At 38.4% G+C, this 23,504-nt stretch overlaps 1 protein-coding gene across 3 annotated transcripts in view; it reads right to left on the bottom strand.

The window, feature by feature from the left end:
* Positions 1-3,057, bottom strand: part of CACNA1I (calcium voltage-gated channel subunit alpha1 I) — a 1,904,325-nt gene extending 1,901,268 nt beyond the window's left edge. For all 3 annotated transcript variants that reach the window (XM_089683626.1, XM_089683627.1, XM_089683628.1), the window contains exon 1: positions 2,951-3,057. In XM_089683626.1, the coding sequence (XP_089539752.1) occupies positions 2,951-3,043 (93 nt within the window). In that variant the 5' untranslated portion in view covers positions 3,044-3,057. The remainder of the gene's footprint in view (positions 1-2,950) is intronic.
* Positions 3,058-23,504: the final 20,447 nt, after the last annotated feature.

Genomic DNA, 23,504 nt, shown 5'->3' with positions numbered 1-23,504 from the left:
CCCTTTTTGGGACATTCTAGCTAGTTTTAGCTTAGGGCTCAATAACTAGCATATGCAAGAGTTAGGTTAGGCATCCAACAGCCACTTCTGGTAGTTAGAGATTTGGTTGCAGGACAGAATAGAAGCTACTGAGAACTAAGAGGCAGAATAGATAGACTCTAAGTTCCTGTGCCACGCCACAGTTTCTGCTGGTGAGAATCGCCGCCGACCATCGCCGCTGGTCTTGTCTTCAGGTTTCTGACACAAAGACAGACACTGCATCGCAATCATCCTCAGTGGCTACTGCAACTGGACTTTGCTGGAATATTCATCTGGGGGCATTCTTATAAATAAATATATATACCCATGTACAGTATATGGGCAGAATTCCAGCAGGAATCTTGATGGGCCCTTTGCTGATAATGCTTGTTTGTCTATTGGATGTATGTACTATTATAAATATTGTACAGCTTGTAATATTTCCATACTGATGTGCATCTATTTACTTATGATTATTGTTATATGCTGGTTGCAGTAGTTTCTCTGCCACCAATTACTTTGATTAGATTACTGGTTAAAGTGAAATTCAAGGCTATTGCTCAATCAACATTGAAGAACAAATATGTAGTAAAGGAGGGGCTCCTCATCGACATGCGTGTTCTGGGTCAGTGACTCAAAGTAGTGTGAGGGCTAAGCAAATACTATATTTTTTAAAGGACATACTACATGCAATCTTTTTTTTAGCAATCTGCAATAAATTACACTTAAAGTGAAACGATATTCAATTTTAAAAACCTGTAAAAGTAAGTGTCCTTCTGAAACGTATACATCACAGGTGCATGATTTTACCTTTGTTAGTCACAAAAAGCTCTTCTGTGCCCTCTCTGAGTTAATTTCATTTCTGGGCCCTGACCTTCCCTTAATTTATGGCTAAGCCTCGCCAAATTCTATTTTTTAGCCAATGAGGTACTAATGTTAAACAAGAAATTGATAATTGGTTGAGATACACCATAAAATCTTGGAAAGTCAAGCCGAATTAACTAAGATAAGTCTTTAAATGCATAAAATGGAATTCAATGGAGCAGAACATTTTCAAGTCTGGTCATTGCAGAGACTTTCGGCACATGAAATCCATGAATTCTTTACTTAAAGTGTTACTAAACCCCCACAACAGTAAAATCAGTCTGTATATGCAGTAAAGAATGCTTGTTATGCTCTCTGTGGAACCTAAGGGGTTAATTCTCTGCATTGTGTAAAAAAATTGTTTGATCCTTTCTTCTCTTCCCCTTCTCTTGTTGAAGTGACCACCTGATACAGACTGAATCCGTGATCACATGCACATGTTTAGTTTGGTGTGTATTGCTAGAGAGGTTTTTTTTTTCTTGGGAGGGTGCATGTGATCAGCACAAGGCCAATCAGCACTGTCCAGACAGAGGGTCAGAGGTTTCATATCCTCCTAGAGCAGAAAGAAAACTCCTACAAGCTTTAACCAGAGCTCTGCTGAAGTCACAAGACTGCACTAACTGCTGATGAGAAAAGGTATTTAGCAGTATATATTTACTAAAATAATAGCATTTCCATATTTTGTGTACTGTGGGAGACCAGATATAGTGAATGCAAGGTCCTGGATTTAGTATCACTTTAACTAGGCTGTTTAGGGCTTTGCCCCAATGACCATTATCATTCTGAAGAAGAAGTGGTGCCCCAAAATACATTAGTAACATGGCTGATTGACTTTGAAGTCATTGAAATCTCTGCTGCTTGAGAGTTTTCAGATTTTCTTCTAATTTTTTTGACATAAGTGTGTGTTATTACATGGATGAGACCCAGTTAGCAGGTAGGTGCTTTCCACTTACCGTAACTTAACCAAAATTTAATTCAGCATGCTTGTGTCATTGTTCTTGTAGACCCTGTGTGAAAAAAGTTATTGATTCCACTCTTGATAATAATAGTGGGACAGTAGTAAAGGCCCACAGTGTTTCTGTAAGGAGAAAGGCCCAAGCAGTTTGCAGTTAAAATTTAATCACATCTGATTGGAGGATTTTATAAGCAGCTGGGTACATGACTATATAAATAACATTTTCTAGGTTTCAATTATATATTTAAAAGATAAGTATGGCCAAAGTTATTTTAGCCATACTTCTCCTGTAGATCACAGGAGTGTACTTAGTTATGCACTCATGTTATCCAGATTCAGGTGACCGTGGGCTAAAGCCCACTATCAGCTGACATCACAGAGCTGGCACAGGCTCTGCAGGGATCCTGACAATAATGTTGGGATCATCCCAGATGCCTGACTAGCAGTTGGCTCAGCCTCTCAGTGCACCGCTGACAGCATGAGCCAACAGCCCCTGCCCCCTTCACAGCTCAGCACTCCAGTTAGCGTTGGAGGGACAGAGCACAGAGAGGTGACTGATACTCATCACTCTGTACTCAGAGTGAACTCCGGTTTTTGATCGCCAAATTCATGTTGTAGAGCTAGCGGGGGACAGCCGTAGCATGGGTATCAATGCTGCAGCCATCCAGGTGAGTAGATATGTTTGCTTATTTATTTTTTTCCCACACTTCTCTTGTAACATATGTATCCTCTTGCAATCTCCAGATGCTGCTCAGGTTTTTGTTATTTGGTCTCAGCCCCATCACTTTTAAAGAAGGTTTATCAATATCATGGTTGTTGAAATCACTAAGTGTAGGAAATTGCTGGAATACCTTTTTGGCACTGACTCTTAATATAGGGTTACCATGTTAAGAAACAAATTTCACATATAATCCTCCAAACACAAACTTTCACCCAAAATGTATTAAAAGTGTTGGTTAAGGTCTCGTATATTAGGACATACAATGTATAAAAAGGTACTTAGAGAGACCATTTGAACTCCTAGTATATTCCAGTACTTGGGCCTCATTCAAGATTCAGACATATACTTTTGTCCATTCATTTTGTTTACAGTAAAAAGACTAGAGAACTTACTTGAAGAATTTGGCATCGGTCTGATGAGCAATCAACATCTTCACATGGTTGAAACATTCCCAGAGTCACACAGTTCAGGAGGATTACCATCATGCTTAGACACTCAAACCATGTTAATGGAGAAAAGTTAAGGCAAACAATGAAGACATCAGCACACTACCTGTCCCAATAATGCAATTATTTGTTATTCAACAATACAGCAATTAGGTCAAAACAGTGAAGATTAATTATCTTGGACACAAAGTGGTTGTATAGAAGTAATTATTCAACTTGTAATTACTATAGATTTTGTTACTTTTCAAAGCATGATTTACATTTTACATTTTAGGCCATCATTTTTCTGTCTTTAACTACTTTATTTTCAGGCAGTGTTATAAATCTATTTTTGAAGAACTCTATACCCTCCTAATTAAACTTAAAACTAAAAAGTAAGTAGACCCTCAAATGTTTTTTTTTACCTATACTGGCCCTATACCACCTGCCATATCTGATTGTGAGCACAGCAGAGTAGCTTAAAAGTTCCCTCAACTAAATAAATTTTTAACAAAAATGGTATAATATAGATGTTTAGGTGGTCTATTTATAAAGCAATTACTGGATGTGTGTCAAACACATTTGTGTATGCTGCACAAATTCTACCTTTCATTTCTCTAATAGACTTATTCCTATGATTGCTAGCTCCATCTAGTGACCAAAATGCACTATATGTTCTCATTGAGGTATTTCATAAAACTATGCTGCATTTCGGACACAAGATGGGACTGACGATCATAGAAATTACATTTTTAGAGAAATTACGGCCATAATTCATTCAGAATGCACAGAATTGTGTGGCATTCATCCAACAATTTTTTATAAATTTACTCCTTATTTTAAAACACAGTGGCTGAGGTATACAAAATGAGAGTAATGTGCACATCTGGGCTACTAGGCTTATGGGACCTCAGCAATCTAGCAGCAATCAGAGAGGAGGAATTTCCCCTTATTTATTTATCAATTAAAAGGCTTTAATTCTGTTTTTCTGTCCATTATAGGTAAAAAATCACCAGGCCTCTGCTAAAGCAAATCATACGAATCAGAGCTCCGCAAACAATTGAACCTATAAAATACTGTAAATGTACATATTAAGGTTTGTTGTAGGCCTAATAGCTAATGCTAACTGTTCTTTGTGTCATTAAACAGGTTCTTTTGGAAGGTAGCAGAAAAAATGTGTTTGTTTGATAAACATCGACAATCTGTGGGAAGATCTTATCTTCTACCCTGGACTACTGTTTATGTTTGGGGTGTCATTCTTCCTTGAAAAACTGTTCTGATTATTTGTATAGACAAACTGCCCTGACAAGTTATTTTTCACTTTTTTTTGTTCAATGATTTTTATTAAATATTTTCAATGCAAATTAAAAAAGGAGGGGAAACTCCAAAACCCCAAGGTACATCTTTGATCATTACACATTTCAATTATACTATCAATAGTGTCAGCACCATGTTACAGTTACAGATGTTGTAAATACACCATTAACCTATACAGTATATCCATACATAAAGATCTTTGAAAGTGCGATGGGGACTGGAGAAGAAATATAACACCTAATAATAGAAAACCTTGCATCATTACTTGGATACTCTCTGGAACTATTGAGCTATGGGTTTAAGAAAAAAGTGCAAAAAGGAGGGGCCATGAGAAGGACAATGGGGAAGCACCCAGAAACACATCAGCCTCCCTCATGGTCCCCTGTCACTTTCTGGTTACAGGAGGTGTCCCCCCCATCTCTGTAGGGAAGCTTGAGAAAAGGGCTGTGCCTCAAAATGCATTGCTCTGAAGATGATGGAATGTCTCCTGTAACCAAGGGACATAGAATTTTGTAAGGCCTGGAGTGTTTCCGATGACTGCACACTGTGCCAGCCTATGCTTTCAGCACTGGCAGTCTGGCAACACCACTCGCTCCCTTTAGCTTTGCATCATTTCTCTCCCCCTTGATTAGACACAATGTAGGAAGCTGTATCCTTTTCCAGAACTACATTCCAGAAGGGTCATTTTGACAGCATTGAGATTTGCAAACCAAGAGATCTGGTGTTGACTCCAAGTAGATAGTAGTGTTTTGATTTCCTGAAAGGAGGGATAATCAAAAATTTTGAAAGGGCATCAAAAAGAAAGAGAAGGTAGAGAGATGTGAGGGAAAGTAATTTTAAAGACAATATTGTCTGCGAGCAATGTGATTTTGTTTTTCAATCCTGCTATTTCCAAACCTTGAATCTCCTGATTTTGGATCACATATTGAGTTCAGGACTATAAAGCCAACACAAATAGAATGGGTGACAAATGGCAGCCTTTTCTTGTCTCCCTTGTCATAGGGAATGAGGAGGAAGTATACCCAGAACACTGAACAGAAGCAGCCAGACTAAAATAGAGGGCAAAGATCCAGTTTAAAAATGTTTCAGTAAATCCCCATTTTCTCAGCACAAAATGTATGTATTGCCAGGATAAAGTGTCAAATGCTTTTTCTATATTACTGGATAAAAGTAGCATTCGTTAAGAACAGTTATGGGCAAAAAGGATTAGATGTAGGATTATTCATATATAATAACCAGTTTGCCTCTTATCCAATGTAGCACCCTCCTGGATAGGTGCTAGGTTTGGATATATTTAGTTTGAATTTTGATAGGTACATCTAGTTTTCACACTGTAGACAGTTTGGTTTTAATTGTTAGGAAAAGACACAAATTGTACACTGTAATCAGTGATGCTGTGTTCCGCTAGTTAGGTCTGCTCAGTATGTTCAGCTGCTAGCAGCCTGATAGCTCCATCTGCATCCAGAAAGCTTGAGAAGCTTCTGGATAATAGATGTGGAGCTATGCAGATAGCAACATGAATACTGATACAGCCCTGGGATCCCAGAGAAATGGCATGCTGGGTAACAGTATATATTCAGTGAGCATACTGATTTCTGGGTCTTTCCTGTATAGGATTGTTCCAGCCTGGAGAGGGCATACTGCCCTCCAGGTAATGCTGCTGAATCTGACTGAGGGGCAGTCAACTGAAGTTCTGGTCTGGTATCACAACCTGCTGTTCTTGGGCCTTGTGACACTCCTAAAAGATCTCAGAGACTGTGTGCTACTTAAAACCCTCTGGTGATAGGGTGGGTCTAGCTAAAGGCGACCCTATCTGATATTCTGAAGAGCTTTGTCCATTTAATCTCCTACCTAATTGGACTCTGCTGTAGTTTGTTACTATTACTTCTACTGCAACCATAAAGCTGAAGTCTATTGTTTGTTTTAAGCACAAACTTTGTCACAGCTTATCTGAAAGAATACTTAAATTTCTCAGCTGTACATAGTTCTTGTTTTTGGAGTATCCCACCTAAATCCCTCAACCTTATCCAAGTTTTCCATAAATAAAAACAACAAAAACAACACCCCTAGACTGGTCATTGAAGAAACGTGTGAATGAGCCTATGTGCCTGGCTGTAGGGCAAAGCATTTGAGGAAGACCTTGACAGTATTCCTTCAGCTCCTACGGTAGTAGCGCTACACCAGTTTAACAATTTAACCAGTTTGTTCTCAATTGATTAGTTTCCCTCAGGTGGGCATTAAGTCTCTGGACAAGAACCTTTTGTAAATATTTTTAGATCAATGTTCCGAAGGGATATAGGTTTTTAGTTTGATCAACACTAAAGGTCTTTTATTTGGTTCATGCACCATTACTATATGTACTATATGTATATATTAGAAAGTCAGAAGAAAAAGTTTTGAAAGTTATAACTTCAATGTAAATTGCTATTAAATGGATGTTGCTACTTCTGCAATTTTCTTTATAGAACTAAGCGGAAAAGCCATCGGGCACTTGCCCTTTGCCACTTTTGAGAGATTTGATGGCAGCAATAACTTCCATAGGTGTAATGATTGCTTTCAAAAGTGTTAGTAGAGCATTGGCTATCTGGGATAAGTTGAAATGAGCAAAAAAGGTTTTGGCTTGGGCTAGGTAAAAGGTAGGTGGGTTAGAATATAAATTAGTGAGTTGTGCTCTGAATTCTGTTAGCATTTTTATTGGATTACTTATGCATGGACAAGTTCTTGTTTTTTGGCTATGGGGGGTTGATTTAAAATGAAACATTTCAATCTGTTTGCCAGAAGTAGATCAGCTTTATTTACTTTTTGTGTAAAATTGTTGCTTTGAAGATTGCAATCTTCACACTGCAACAACTGTTAAAGCAAAGTTGAGGTCAATTCTGCTTTTTTCTAAAGAGCATAAGTTAGCATTAGTGGGGTTAGATTTAAATGACCTAGAAGCTAAAGATCAATAAATAAATGCTTTATATGCCTACCATAAAGTAGAGGGGAAGTCCACTGAATGGGTATTAGGAAGGATATTTATCACTATTTTTTCATCCATTTTGCATCTCCCCAACCAGCCCTAATTAACTCCTTTCTCCCCGTATTTCCTAACCTTTTTTTATGCTGATTTTTAATGTCTTTTTTTAACTACTAAACTCTAAACTTTTTAAAAATGTTATACATTTTGCTTATTATTTTTTCTGTCACTTTATTATAATTCACAAAATCAGAAAAAATGATTTTGTTTCATTTGTAAACAACTTTTCAATTCTAAAATGTTTAAAATTTTACTGACCCAGTGTAACTGAAAATCCAGATGAGAAAGTAGCAGGGGGTGAGTCCCTCCTCTGACTCCTCAGCGAACTGTGCAAGTGTAGTGAATAAACAAAGAATAGCATAGCAATAGAGATCAACCAACCAGGCTAATGATAACATAGTAGTAAAATGAGTTGAAGTAGCATAGGGCATATTTGACAAAATGACCTGCAGTAACAAGTCATAGATATAGAATATTTTATATTATTATATTGTATATTTTGTAATAAAAAAATAAAAACAATATTTTTATTTCTGTACATAGTAAAAAGAAATTCAGAAGAAATTCAGAAAAAAATCCATATATACTGTACATATATAAGTATATGTGTATGTGACACCAATTGAAACAAGCTGGATTAATAAACATTGCCACAAATAGGTGTAAAAGGACCCATAACATTCCTTGCTTTCTCCATCCACCACCTGCTAGAGATGGACTGTTTGAACACATGGAGGTTGGATGGTAGGAGTTTGACTAATAACTCATGCTGATTTTGTCTATAACACATGCTGAAAATTTAGATGAAAAACTCAGTTTTACGCAACCACAATTATTTTCTGCAAATCTGAAAGGGGAGTGTGAAAATTATTGGACAACTATGGCACAGCAAAGGGAGCCTTATTTTAAAGTGGGGCTAAATGTTTCCTTTTGGCCTGCATTTCCTCATTTCATCCTATATTTGCTATTTATGAATGAATATTGTGGCTCTCTTTCAGGCATATGTGGTTGAATTAACCTATTGATTCCCAGGGTAATCAAATTATTTGTGACCAAATGTTTGATTGGTATGCACCAAACAATAATATGCACGCCGACATGATTTTCACCACCTTTTAGCACATATGGGGCTTTCATTTGCTAATTTGTTTTTATGGTTAAACAAAAATGGTCAGATTTAAAAAATAAATATTTTTAGGCTAAATTCAGAGTTAAGCTAAAGTGACAGCCCAACATTATTCTTTTAAATATTTTCTTATAATTGTTAAAGCTTTGCTCTCAGCACAATGATTCAACAGAAGCTTGTCCTATTCTGTAATAAGTAAGCTGGCTAGTTAACTAGTGTGTTGTAGTCAACAACTACGCATGATTTTTCAGAGTGTCAGGTCAACATGAGCTATTATTGCAAGAAAAAATAGGTAGAAGTGATAGGTAGAAAGATTTAGCAATTTCACCTGCTACGCATTTTAACCTCCCTGGCGGTATGATTATTTCAGATTTTTGGTGCTGAAAGCGGTACCATTTTTTTGCATGGAAATATGTATTTTTTTTATTGTAGGCTGTAATTTTTAGGAAAAACTCACTGAAATCTGTCCGAACAAGAGTCTAGTAAACATCCCGGGTATGATAAAATTTGAAACACAAAATCATAAATTATAATTTAATAAATAATCATAAAAATAATATAAAAATAATAAAAAATTTAATTCAATAATATAATCAAACCAAAAACACTGAAATGTGAAATAGAGCGCCAAGTTCGCACATTGCTGAGCTCAGTCGCAAAATCGTTTTCAGTTTCTGATGACGAATTTCCCCCACGAATCATTATCACTCAATTCTGTAAGTGGTTCTGATTTACTATCGCTGTTCTCTAGCTGATCTAAACCGCTTTTGACCTAAAGGGACACTTTTTGGACGCCATGGACATTTCTCAGTTTCCAGGCAGAAAGAACAGACAAAATGCAGGCAGGGCACAGGACAAAGCACTAGGGACAATATGTATGTGAAATAGGTTGAAACAGCAATGTTTTACTGTGTAAAATGAAAAAAAAAAAAATGACATTTTTTAAAATTTTTAAATTTCCCGCCGCCGGCGGCGGCGGCGCCCGTACGTCCCGACGTCACAGGGACAGGACACAGAAGCCGGATGCCGGCATCGGCCGGAGGAGATGGCCGGGGACGCTGCAGGGGACACATCGTGGGAGCGAAGGGTAAGGTAAGTGAAGAACACATGCCGGAGCAGCGCCGCATGGTATTCCCGAGTGTAGCTCGGGGTTACCGCTTTTGGTACTGAAATGTTACCCCGAGTTACACTCGGGAATACCGCCAAGGAGGTTAAAACAATAGTCTTAATAGACTGAATTCCTATTTTAACACATATGGCCCTATTCAGTAAAAACTTTTTCCTATGTGCTGTTGAATGCAATACCCCACAGCAAGCAATCAGAACTCACTCTGTTGAAGTCCAACCAGTACAAGATTGATTCTGTTTTTTAAATAGGTTACTGAACATAAAAATGATCTTTTAGGCTATAAAACCTATTTAAATGAGCCTGAAAATATTTTACGTTTGATTAACATTTTTAACATGTTTTTTTCTATTCAGCAAATGTTATTAGCAACATTTTACTGTTTGTAATTTAGGGCTTTTCATTTAGACTTTCGCAGTTAATGTATGTAAATAATATTTAACTGCTTTTTCCTAGTAAATTTTCCCTGAAATGCATAAAATTGCTTTTATCTGGGATTTGAATGCTCAGTGCGAGTTTACTGTATTTTTTTTATTAATATTTTATTAAGTTTTACATTTTACCTCTTAAAATTGCGATATAACTTGTTCCAATATTTTACCCAACATACAATAGATACAAACTCTCCCTTCCCCCCTCCCTATCCCACGCCTTACCTTCATCTCCCTCCTCCTCCGCCCCCCACCTCCACCTCTCAGCAACATTTCTCTCTCTTTTGGAATCCTAGGGTTTTCATATATTGTTCTATCTTATACAATTTCAATTAGTTTAACCTTCTTGAACTCCTCCCACTTTTTCCATGTCTCAAAAAAACACTCCACTTTATCCTCATCTATATGGTATAGTTCTTCCATCCTATATATCTGGTCTACTTTTTTAATCCAGTTCAATATTCATGGTGCTTCCTGTTCCATCCAGAATTTAGTAATCAAACCCTTTGCTGCATTAATATAGTGCAATAACCCAGAATTGTTATACCTTTCAACCGTTAACTCTGTTCTGTGAAAGAGACATACCCCTGGCTCCTTTAACATTTTTATCCCAGTTATTTCTTGTGTCAAGTGAAGTACTTCTTCCCAATATTTTTGGATTTTGTGAACCTCCCACCAAATGTGACCTACTGTGCCCTGTTCCCCACAACCCCTCCAACATAAAGGTGATTTAACCCTATTTTCTTTGTGTACTATGTTGGGTGTCATATACCACCTCGCCAAGCATTTATAATTCATCTCCACCTCTTTCATGCTCTTTCATGTGTTAACTTGTAAATATTTTTTTGTTTATCCTCCCCTATTTTTATTCCTAATTCTCTTTCCCATCTCTCTATATATGCCGGTACCTTATCTGTTGCTAGCTTAGTAAGGATTTTATATATTTTCGAAGTTCCATGTTTCCCATCTCCCCGTGTACTAAACAAATTTTCAAATGGGTTCCATTGTTCTTTTTTCCCTAGGGGCCTAGGAAGTTTTTCTCTGAAATATTTTATTTGTACATACCGCCATTCATCTACCTTAATGAATACCTCTCTCTTCTTCTTCAATTCTACTAAGGGGCAAATTTCCACATCTTTCATTAGATCTCTCAATTGAGCATCTCCCTTCCTTATCCATCTCCCTGCGATCTTTTCATTCCCCGGTAGAAAAAAACCTGTGTTTACAATAGGCATCAACATAGAGTTAAATTCCCATCCCATCTGTTTGTGCATTGTGTCCCAAGCTCCCAAAACAATTCTTGTGAATACACTTGTACTTTCTATCACTCCACGAACGTGAGGTGGCAACCATATTATCCTATCCAAATGTGTTTTACTTAAAGTGTTTTTTATATTTATCCAACTTTTCCCCTGTGAGTTATGTGTCCAATCGAAAATTTGTGCTATCAAGACTGCATTATAATATCTTCTAAAATCAGGTACACCTAAACCCCCATTTTCTGTGTCTCTAGTTAGAACTTCATAGCTTATTCTGGGTTTTTTATTTCTCCATATGAACTTTAGCATAATTATTTTTATTATCCTAAAATACAATCCAGGCAGCTTTATTGGGATCATCTGTAATTGTTGGAACGATTACCGTTTTAATTACATTTATTCGTCCTATCCACAATATACCACCTATCCCAAGTTTTCTTATTTCATCTTCAATTTCATTTAATAATGGAATATAATTTACTTTGTATAGATTTTTCAAGGAGACTGCTAACTTTATTTCTAAGTATTTTAGTTCTTTATCCTTCCAAGAGAAAGAAAATTCCCTTTGCAAAGCCTTTCTCTCTCCTCTTGGAAGAGTTATATTCAAGATTTCTGTTTTAGTTGGGTTAATTTTCAAGTTGGACAACTCCCCATATTCCTTCAATATTTTCATTAAATTGGGTAAAGTTATACTTGGTCACCTACTTTGAAGAGCATATCATCGGCATACGCCGTAACTTTATGCTCTGTCTCTCCTATCCAAATTCCCTTGATATCTGTATTTTTCCTTATTTTCTCTAAAAGGGATTCTAAGGACAGGACAAACAGCAGCGGCGACAAAGGGCATCCCTGACGTGTCCCATTATACATCTTAAAACTCTCTGACATTTCTCCGTTAACCTTTATTGCAGCTGATGGTTGACTGTACAATTTCCCTATCCATCTTCTCATTTTAGGACCCATCCCCAGAACTTTCAGTGTATCCAACATATTCCCCCAGTCAACTCTGTCAAACGCTTTTTCAGCGTCTGCCGACAGTAACAATACAGGGAATTTTTCTCTTTTACTTTTTTGTATGAGCATTATTGATCTTAATCCATTATCCCTACCCTCTCTTCCAGGGACAAACCCCACTTGATCCATATGGATCCACTCTGGCATTAACTCCTTCAGCCTACTTGCCAACACTTTTGCATACAGTTTGGTATCAATGTTTAATAGGGATATCGGCCTATAGCTACGTACTATCTTTCCCTTCTTTTGGTATTATTGTAATATGAGCCTGGAGCGATTCCTCCCTCATTTCCATCTCCCCTCCCAGTGCGTTCATATATGTGGTTAATTTAGGTATCAATTGATCTTTAAATTTCTTATAGTATCTCACAGCATACCCATCCGGTCCTGCACTTTTCCCTGCCATAGTACTCTTTAATGCACTATCGATTTCTTCTTCTGTTATTGCTCTCTCTAGGGATATTAATTGCTCTTCTCTCAATTTTGGTAATCCCGCTTCTTTTAGGTATGTCTGTCTTTTTTTAGTTCTTTCTTCCTCATCTCTTATGGACTGTTGGGGATTGATATTATATAATTTACTATAATAATCTTTAAACACTTTTGCAATATTTTTGGTAGAATATTTTAGTTCTCCTTTGTTATCTCTTATTTTCTCTATAAAATTCCTACCTTTCTTTTTTCTTTGAGCTCTCATTAGGAATTTTCCTGGTCTATCTCCTCACCGATATCTTTCACTACTCATCTTAATAAACACTCTCCTTTTTTCTTCCTCCATTAATTTATTTAGTTCTTCTAATTTTTCCCATACCTTCTGCTTATTCTGTTTTTTTATATTCTTTTTATGCACCTGTTCTAATTCAAATAGTTCTCTATAAAGTGTGTTTATTCTCTCTTTCCTTTCCTTTTTCTTTTTTACCCGAATCGCTATTAAGATTCCTCTAATATATGCCTTGTGGGCTTCCCATACAGTCGCCACCGACACCTGCTCGGTCTCATTTCTTTCTAAATATAGTTCTATTTCTCTTTTATCTGTTCCGTTTCATGGTCCTGAAGAACATGGCCCTGTCTCATTTAATCTCCACGTATTTACCTTTTTTTGTTCTCTTCCCCATTTTATCCTCATTGTGACAGGTGCATGATCGGAAAGCGTTATAGTTTCTATCTTTGCTTTCACCAAAGACTCTATAAGTCTATGATCTAGCAATATATAATGCAGTCTTGAATACATCTGATGTGTGTGAGAGTAGAATGTATAATCTCTATCCCTTAGATTTTTAATTCTCCAGCTGTCCACCAACTGACAATATTGTATTGTATTCTTTAATTCTTTCAAATGTTTGTTACTCTCTCTCAACACATGAGACGTCGAGTCGATCTTTGGTTCCATGCTACAAATTAAAATCTCTGCCACAATTAGTTTACCTTTTTTAAAATCTAATAGCTTCTTCAGTATGTTCTTTAGGTAGGCCTCTGATTTTTTATTGGGGCAGTATATATTTGCCAATGTACATTCTACCTCTTGCAATTTCCCCTTTAAAAATAAAAATCTCCCCTCCGGATCCTCCATTTTATCTTCCAAACAAAACCTTACATTTTTCGCAAACCCAATTGCCACCCCTGTAGCAGGTTTAATTGGGGAGTCTTCATAGTACCATAATGAGTAATGCTTAGAATGCAGTTTCACATTTATTTCTTGTATTAGATGATGTCACGATCGCAAGATTGCCACCACCAACATGCGACAATCCCACGATCGCGACGTCCAATATGTCAGGATCGCAGCGTCAGACCCCAGAACTTCTCACCAAAACTCGTGACCGACGGACTAGCCAATCTAAAACTGTGAGGTGATGTGCGTAACAATGCCACATCCAACTGCACCCTGCACAACGATTTTCCAGATAAGGGACCACAATCGATGTACCGGCAGCCTGGGCGATTGTTATTGGGTCAGGTTAATTACGCAATTAACCCTTCACACTGCCACCACCCCCTTTTTTTTACAGAAAAAGTGGAAACTCGGCGTTATCAGCTATAACACTATAATGATTGAAATAATCAACTGCATAACACGGTCATAACACAGGCCTGTTATACAGAGGGTTAAACAAACAGTAGCGTTCTCTTTAGAGGCAGGGATTCGTAAATTGCAATACAGAGCTATAGAAACAGTTCAACACATTCAGAAAGAAAGATTTATTACTAAAAGGTCAAACGGGTGCAATAAAAATATTTACAGAAAAAAGATGTAACTAAGATATATATATACATATACAGAGACCAACAGCACAGCAAAGAGATATCAGAGAGAGGTGAAAGGGTTAAGGTACTTGCCAAAGTCCTGGGTTAGCAGATCCAAGTTTCAGAGCAAAAGGCAGGGGTCTTCCCAGGTGGTATTGATGTTAAAAGGGGAGACGTCTTCAACTTCTTCCACTCTTAGGTCGGACAGCCTATTTTGTAGTCCCCAGCAGTCTCTTAAGTCAAGGCCCAATAACCTGTTTAGGGTGTGTAGTTATGGGCGGATGCCTCAACTAGAGCAAAAATCTCCCATAACTCATATTTTGGCCCATAACTGTCCATCTGCACAAGGGACAGTCCACCCGCAGGTAGATTATTATGAAGACACGTCTGAGGATTGATTAAATATGAATTATGAAATTATATACTGCGCGGTTCACTAGATCTATGTTTCTGTGTTCCTATGTGTCCGAGACAAGGCGAGTGACCCATCAAACTGTTCACCTGCTCATTGGCCATCTGACGATATGTCTGGTTTTTATGTAAGTCTCTCATATTCCAAGATATGAGACATAGGGGAAAAATGGTTTTAACCGAGGTTATCTGATTCTGTCACCTATGCTGAGTTAAGTTTTATGAGGTTGGAATCTCTCTCAACTCAGAGCAAGCTTGCCTTATCTCTTCCGAGGTGTGAAATGGTACAGCTTTCCGAGACAGCTAGGCACCTAGCTCAGAGATGCCTTGGCCTGCCAGTGACCCACAACCAGCACACACACACACACGCTGGCCAAATGTCTCCTCTCAGAGAGGGAGAGAGTGAGGGGAGAAAATGGATACTCTTAACAAAATGGAGTCTGCGTCCTTCACTGTGTGTTGTGCACGTTTGCGACAGATGAGTTTCCTGTATAAACACTACCTACATAAATCTTTTTTGTATTTCTCTAAATATTTTAAATCTTTTCTCCCAACTCTTTAACATTATAATTCATAAAGTTAACCTCCTTCATTACTATGTATATTTTCCATTCTTTCTTTCCTCAGGATTCTCCCTAATTCTTTTATCTCCTTTCTTTTTGCTGAGTATCACCCTAATCCCTTTACCCTCCCTCCCCCCCCCCCTCAATTTCCCTTTCCCTCCTCTCCCACCACCCTCCCCATCCTTTAGGCTACTTTTTTGCCTACAAATCATTTGTGGTCCCTATACCACCCTTGATTCAAGTTTAAGGTGGTGCTCTGACCATGAACGGTTCGCCAGTCACCTATCCTCATCCGTGCCCTGTCTCTTGCTATAGCTAATGCGTCTTTGATGATCCATCTATATGGCAGGGCTGGAACAAAAGAAAGAAGAGGAGAGGAGAAGAGAGGGAGAAAAAAAAAACCCTCTCCCCTCCTCCTCCTCTCTATTCTTTACCCCTCCTTCCAACTACCTGACAATTTTCTTTTCCCGTAGCCCCTATCTCTCCTTCCTCCTCTTCCCACCCAAGTATCACCATTTTCTCTAATTCAAGTCTCTCACAAAAGTCTCTCATGTCTTCAGGGAATCTTAGTCTTGCTGTACGTCCATTTTTCCATTCGATCAGACACGCCGGGAAGCCCCATCTATACTGCACATCCCGCTTCCTCATCTGCTCCAACAATGGCCTCAGAGATCTCCTTCTTGTCAGTGTCTCTACAGCTAGGTCTGCAAAAATCTGAATATTTATTTCTCCTTATTTAATCGATGCTCTTTCTTTTATTTTCTTCCATATCTCTTCTTTATCCCCAAAATTGTGGAATTGCACAATTATATCTCTTGATATTTGTTTACCCCTTTCTTGTTGGAGCTTTCCTATTCTATACACATTGTCCAATTTAAGCATCTCTGATATCGATCTGTCCATTATTGTATTCAAGATTTTACATATTATTACCATTAGGTCTTCACCGTGTGAGATCTCTGGTACTCCTCTTATCCTTAGATTACATCTCCTATCCCTATTTTCTTGTTACTCTATCCTATATAGCAGCTTTCTTTGTTCTTTTCTAATTTCTATCGTCCGCTTTTCTAGTTTCAAAATAATTTGGGCCTGTTCTTCCACTTTTCCCTCTGTTTCTTCCACTCTTGCTATCATTTGCCCCAGATCTTTCTGTATTATTGCCATCTCTTGTTTTATTGATTTTGCAAGATTTTGAAACATTTCTGCTATTTCTCTTTTGTTTGGCATTTGTAGTTCCTTTTCTTGTTCTACCGCCTCCCCTCTTTCTCTCCTTTTTTGACTACTATTCCAGGGATAGTCTAGGACTTTTCTCCATACTGATTTCCAAAACACTTCTTTCACTTAATCCTTGTTGTCTTTCTTGGGTCAGGTTCCCCTGTGGGGGTATATATTTTTTAATTGTACCTGTTTGGGAGCTCTTGGGTCCATCTCCTTTGGCTATTTTGTTTTTCATGCTGTCAGAAATTTGAATCACTTATCCAAACTCTGTGGGGAGGGTTAGTTATTGTACAGTCCCAAATATCACTTTAAATTCTCCACCACCAGTCTCTTATTACTTTTTCTTCCTTACTTCTACTCCCTTGGGTAATCTCCCCCTATACATTCACTTTAAGTATAGTTCATTCATTTATTTCACGCAATACATTTCAATGCTCCTTCAGTTCTCACACTCACCCTCCTGCCGTCCTCTCTTCCACATGGGGTGGCTTCCAGGTCTTCCTTCCGTGGGCTGTGAGCTTGGTCCCTCCAGACCCTCTGTCTGTATTGCTCCTTTACTTTTATTTTTTAGGGGGAGATTCCCCTGCGGGGTTCCTTTCTTGGGGTTCTGTACTCCAGCTTGTCGGTGGGAGAGCCGGCATCTCCCTCTGCCTGGGAACGCCGGCAGGCTTCTCTTCCTCCTAGTACTCCCTTGAGGGAGGTCACGTGGCCGCTTCTCTTCCTCTGGGCTCCTAGCAACCTGCTGCCCCGGATGGAAAACCAGCCGTCCCGCAGCAGCTGTCCCCAGCTGCCCCGTCCTCCACTCCGACCGACCCTCTCCACCACGTCTCCCCGTGCTCTACATCTCCAGCAGGCACCCACTCACAGGCAGGGCTTAAGGGGCACCTCTACCTTCATTGCAGGGCTCAATGAGGGACAAGCGGCTGCCTTACGGAGAGTGCATTACATCGCGCTCTCTCTCACCACCATGGAGTTTACTGTATTTATATACAATCTTAATTTACTGTATATCACACAATACAATAACGGAATGTACTGATTTTGAAATTTGATATCCCCTGGTCTTTTCTTCAGAGCTCTTATGCAATGACTTGATTAGAATAATTTAAGACTGGTGCAGTAAGCAGAGGAGCTATGTTGAAAATCTTTAAGTGGCATCAATAGGTTATATTTCTAGCGCATAAAATCTGTCATGGGCTCACATATGTCAAGGTTTGTGCCTCTTTAAATATCCAATACTTTACTAGAGTAGTTTTTTATTTGTTTTTGACAGAGTGTGGAAGGATTAGAACATTTGGAGTTTACTCTCCATCAGACAGATTTCATTTCACTTACAGTCCCAATGAAAATAGTTTCCACAGCCAGGAAGTAAGGGAAAATCTTCAGTAACACTGACAGAAATAAAAAAGGCATTCTTTAATAGAGTAGGAAAAGGCTAGAAACCATTTTCAGATTTTTATTATTTTCTGTGTCCCTGTTGAATATTTTCTTGCACTTCCTATCTGGTGAAACTCTAGTCAATGGATTGGGAGGAAATTTCTTTAATGAAAGAAAAAAGGACAGTAAAACCCTAGGAGTGTTCTAAAACTTATTAACCAAAACCACAAACAAAAGTTGGGCTAAATTTATGCTTACAGTGGGGATCGAAAGTTTGGGCACCCCAGCTAAAAATTTGTATTAATGTGCATAAAGAAGCCAAGGAAAAATGGAAAAATCTCCAAAAGGCATCAAATTACAGATTAGACATTCTTATAATATGTCAACAAAAGTTAGATTTTATTTCCATCATTTACACTTTCAAAATAACAGAAAACAAAAAAATGGCGTCTGAAAAAAGTTTGGGTACCCTACAGAACTTATAGCATGCACTGCCCCCTTTGCAAAGCTGAGACCTGCCAGTGTCATGGATTGTTCTCAATCATCGTCTGGGAAGACCAGGTTATGTCAATCTCAAATGTTTTAAATGCCCAGACTCATCTGACCTTGCCCCAACAATCAGCACCATGGGTTCTTCTAAGCAGTTGTCTAGAAAACTGAAACTGAAAATAGTTGACGCTCACAAAGCTGGAGAAGGCTATAAGAAGATAGCAAAGCGTTTTCAGATGTCAATATCCTCTGTTCGGAATGTAATTAAGAAATGGCAGTCATCAGTAACAGTGGAAGTTAAAGCAAGATCTGGAAGACCAAGAAAAATATCAGACAGAACAGCTTGCAGGATTGTGAGAAAAACAATTCAAAACCCACGTTTGACTGCACGATCCCTCCAGAAAGATCTGGCAGACACTGGAGTTGTGGTACACTATTCCACTATAAAGAGATACTTGTACAAATATGGTCTTCATGGAAGAGTCATCAGAAGAAAACCTCTTCTACGTCCTCACCACAAAAATCATCGTTTGAACTTTGCAAATGAACATATAGACAAGCCTGATGCATTTTGGAAACAAGTTCTGTGGACCGATGAGGTTAAAATTGAACTTTTTGGCCGGAATGAGCAAAGGTACGTTTGGAGAAGAAGGGGCACAGAATTTAATGAGAAAAAAACCTCTGTCCAACTGTTATGCATGGGGTTGGATCAATCATGCTTTGGGGTTGTGTTGCAGCCAGTGGCACAGGGAACATCTCACAAGTAGAAGGAAAAATGGATTCAATAAAATTTCAGCAAATTTTGGATGGTAACTTGATGCCGTCTGTGAAAAAGCTGAAGTTAAAGAGAGGATGGCTTCTACAAATGGATAATGATCCTAAACACACCTCGAAATCCACGGGGGATTACATCAAGAGGCGTAAACTGAAGGTTTTGCCATGGCCTTCACAATCTCCTGACCTCAACATAATTAAAAATCTATGGATAGACCTTAAAAGAGCAGTGCGTGACAGACAGCCCAGAAATCTCAAAGAACTGGAAGACTTTTGTAAGGAAGAATGGGCAAAGATACCTCAAACAAGAATTGAAAGACTCTTGCCTGGCTACAAAAAGCGTTTACAAGCTGTGATACTTGCCAAAGGGGGCAGTACAATATATTAACTCTGCAGGGTGCCCAAACGTTTGCAAACACCATTTTTTTGTTTTCTGTTATTTTGAAAGTGTAAATGATGGAAATAAAATCTAACTTTTGTTGACATATTATAAGAATGTCTAATCTGTAATTTGATGCCTTTTGGAGATTTTTACATCTTTCCTTGGCTTCTTTATGCACATTAATACAAATTTTTAGCTGGGGTGCCCAAACTTTCGATCCCCACTGTATCTAGAAGACAGTATATTATCTTTTTCTTTTTATTTAAAAAATGCAAAGAAAATAAACATATAGATTAAGAGAGGGTTCTCTATGAAAACTACCTATTATACACATTTGTGGGCCACCTACAGTAAGGAAGTGTTACTACTCTGTAGCATAAAGGGTGCTTTAATGTTTGTGAAGCCTTTTGACTTTTCAATATTTATACCTAAACAGTGATCTATGTTTTACACAAGTCCTAAAGCTAGATAATAAATATATAAATCCAATACATTACACTTATTCATTTATTGTTTCAGAAAAAATATCAAAAGTTACACAATTGTGTGTGAACCAGTGATGCAGTCAATGGAATGATAATCAGCTGTGAGTGTGGGAAGCATTGTCTTACTTAAAGAAAAGAAATCTGGGTCTTCGCTATTTAAGTCTGATCTTAGCTTACAGATTTGTGGAAGTATGTCATAGCTCAAACAAAGAACATTTCCGAGGATTTATGAAAAACAGCTATTGATGCCCACTAGGCTAAAAAACATTACAAAATTATTTATATATAGTTTGGACTAGCCACTGATAGACTATATGCAAATGAAGTCTATTCAGCACAACTAAGATCACATCAAGAACAGGACATGTAATACTCCTTGAGATCTCAAAGAAACTCGTGAACATCTTAAGAAATTAAAGGCCTGTTTCCATTGGTAAATTTTAGTGTCCATGAGTAGAAAACATAAACATGTTATGTGATTCCCTAATCTAGCTATAAAGTTCGAACTGACACCCTCCCCTCCACACTGTAATGAGTTCTTCTTAAAAGCTTAAAAATTAAAAAGAAGTGTCACCACTACTAATGAGTGTAATTGGTTCTGGAGTCTATGAGATTTATTTGCTATAGTCAAATAGACTGTTCACTTTGCGTAGGAATTTTCACCAGAGTTTAGTGAATAAAATTAAGCACTGCTGACTTCCATCAGTCAATCATGTGCAAGTAAAAATGCTTTTCTTTATTTTATTATCCTTGCATATGTTAGGATATTGTTTGCAAAGTGAAATTTCACCACATTTGCTAAGTACAAATTGCCCTTATGTTTCCTGCAGTGGCATTTATGATTAAAAAGGGTGTTATACAGGCTATAGCCCTCCTACATCTCCCAAGCACACCTCTCTTTACATATCTGAATGATGCTCAGATAGCACAAACACAAAATGAGTAGCACATTCAGTTCTTTCTTCCTCGGTGTTTGGTCACATTATAAACTGCAGCATTTTTGGACAAATGCTCCATTTCAAATCTAAAATCTGAATGCTTTCCTGGTAACATCGATATGCCAGGGGATCATATTCTAAGACATTGTCTTAGAATTAAAATGGAAATAAAAGCAAGCTGCTAGTGTAGAGATCATATAATGTAGGGAGAGAAACACAAATTTAGGAAAAAATACTGGACAAATGTTAATCCACAGACATACTGTAATCATACATTAAACAAATGTATTAAATAATTTCTGCCAGTGGTGAATAATGAGGCAATTTGCTGCAGGTATGAAGTACAGAGACAATGCTTAAAGCACTTGGAAAAGGAAGAGGAAGACTAGAAGAGGAATACGTCTTTCCTGTATCATTTATAGGTATGACCAAATGTGTCTTTGGTTTGGTTTTCCAAATCCTGTTCAAAAAAATATAACTTAATATTGAATACCACCAAAGTCTACAGTAGGCAAATCTTCATAATCAGGATATAGCTTGTGAGATTCTTTTTGTTTCATTGCACCAAATTGTGTCGTATTCAAATTTTAATAAAATGTAAAAGCAGAGTGCACAATACCACTTCAAAGGGAGCGTAGTGGCCACTTTCTTTAGAGTGTGGTACTGAGTCCTTTTCCTGCTCCTCAAGAACACAGTAGCATCCTTTTTTAAAGGGTTGCTAATATGCTTTTTTTTCCCTATACTCACCATTTTTTCAGGACTGCTGATGCACCCTTTTCCTACTCCTCAAGGGCGCATTGTTTTTTTCAGGATTGAGCAGGACTGGGTAATAACTTAAAAAAGGAAGTCCTAGGCCTAAACCCTACCTTGTCCTTATGAAAAAATAATAAGGCTGTTTACCTTTACACAATGCAAAGGGAAGGGCAGGCAGCAGCAAATGGGGGGGAATATACAGTGAAGGAAATAAGTATTTGATCCCATGCTGATGTTGAATGTTTGCCCACTCACAAAGAAATGACCAGTCTAAAAATCGAATGGTAGGTGTATTGTAACACTGAGAGACAGAATAACAACAAAAAATTCAAAAGAAATGCATGTCTAACAAATTCGCACTGATTTGCATGTTCATGAGGGAAATAAGTATTTGATCCCCTATCATTCAGCAAGATTTCTGGCTACCAGGTGTCTTTCATACAGGTAACAAGCTGAGATTAGAAGCAGTCTCTTAAAGGGAGTGCTGCAAATCTCATTTTGTTACCTGTATAAAAGACACCTGTCCACAGGTGCAATCAAACAATCAGATTCCAAACTCTCCACCATGGCAAAGACCAAAGAGCTGTCCAAGGAGGTCAGGGACAAGATTGTAGACCTATACAAGGCTGGACTGGGCTACCAAACTATCGGCAAGCAGCTTGGTGAGAAGGTGACAACAGTTGGTGCAATCATTCGCAAATGGACGAAACACAAAACAACTGTCAGTTCTGGTGCACCATGCAAGATTTCACCTCGTGGCATGGCAATGATCATGAGAACAGCGAGGAATCATCCCAGAACTACACATGAGGATCTTGTCAATGATCTCCAGGCAGCTGGGACCACAGTCACCAAGAAAACAATTGGTAACACACTACGCCAAGGATTGAAATCCTGCAGTGCCCGCAAAGTCCCTCTGCTCAAGAAAGCATATGCCCAGGCCCATCTGAAGTTTGCCACTGAACATCTGAATGATGCAGAGGAGGACTGGTTGAAAGTGTTGTGGGCAGATTAGACCAAAATCGAGCTCTTTGGCATCAACTCAACTCGCCATGTTTGGAGGAGGAGGAATGCTGCCTATGACCCCAAGAACACCATCCCAACTGTCAAACATGGTGGTGGAAACATTCTGCTTTGGGGGTGTTTTTCTGCTAAGGGGACAGGACAACTGCACCGCATCAAAGGGACGATGGACAGGGCAATGTACCATCAAATCTTGGGTGCAAACCTTCTTCCCTCAGCCAGGGCATTGAAAATGGGTCGTGGATGGGTGTTCCAGCATGACAATGACCCAAAACACATGGCCAAGGCAACAAAGGAGTGGCTCAAGAAGAAGCACATTAAGGTCCTGGAGTGGCCTAGACAGTCTCCAGACCTTAATCCAATTGAACATCTGTGAAGGGAGCTGAAAGTTCGAGTTGCCAATCGTCAGCCACCAATCCTTAATGACTTGGAGAGGATCTGCCAAGAGGAGTGGGCAAAAATCCCTCCTGATATCTGTGCAAAGCTGGTGGTCAACTACAGGAAACGTCTGACCTCTGTGATTGCCAACAAGGGATTTGCCACCAAGTACTAAGTCATGCTTTGTGAAGGGGATC

The sequence above is a fragment of the Staurois parvus genome, unplaced genomic scaffold (genome assembly GCF_062004578.1).
Source record: "Staurois parvus isolate SC_StPar_1 unplaced genomic scaffold, SC_StPar_1.0 ptg000316l, whole genome shotgun sequence".
Lineage (NCBI taxonomy): Eukaryota > Metazoa > Chordata > Amphibia > Anura > Ranidae > Staurois > Staurois parvus.
This window is presented reverse-complemented; position numbering and strand designations above follow the sequence as displayed.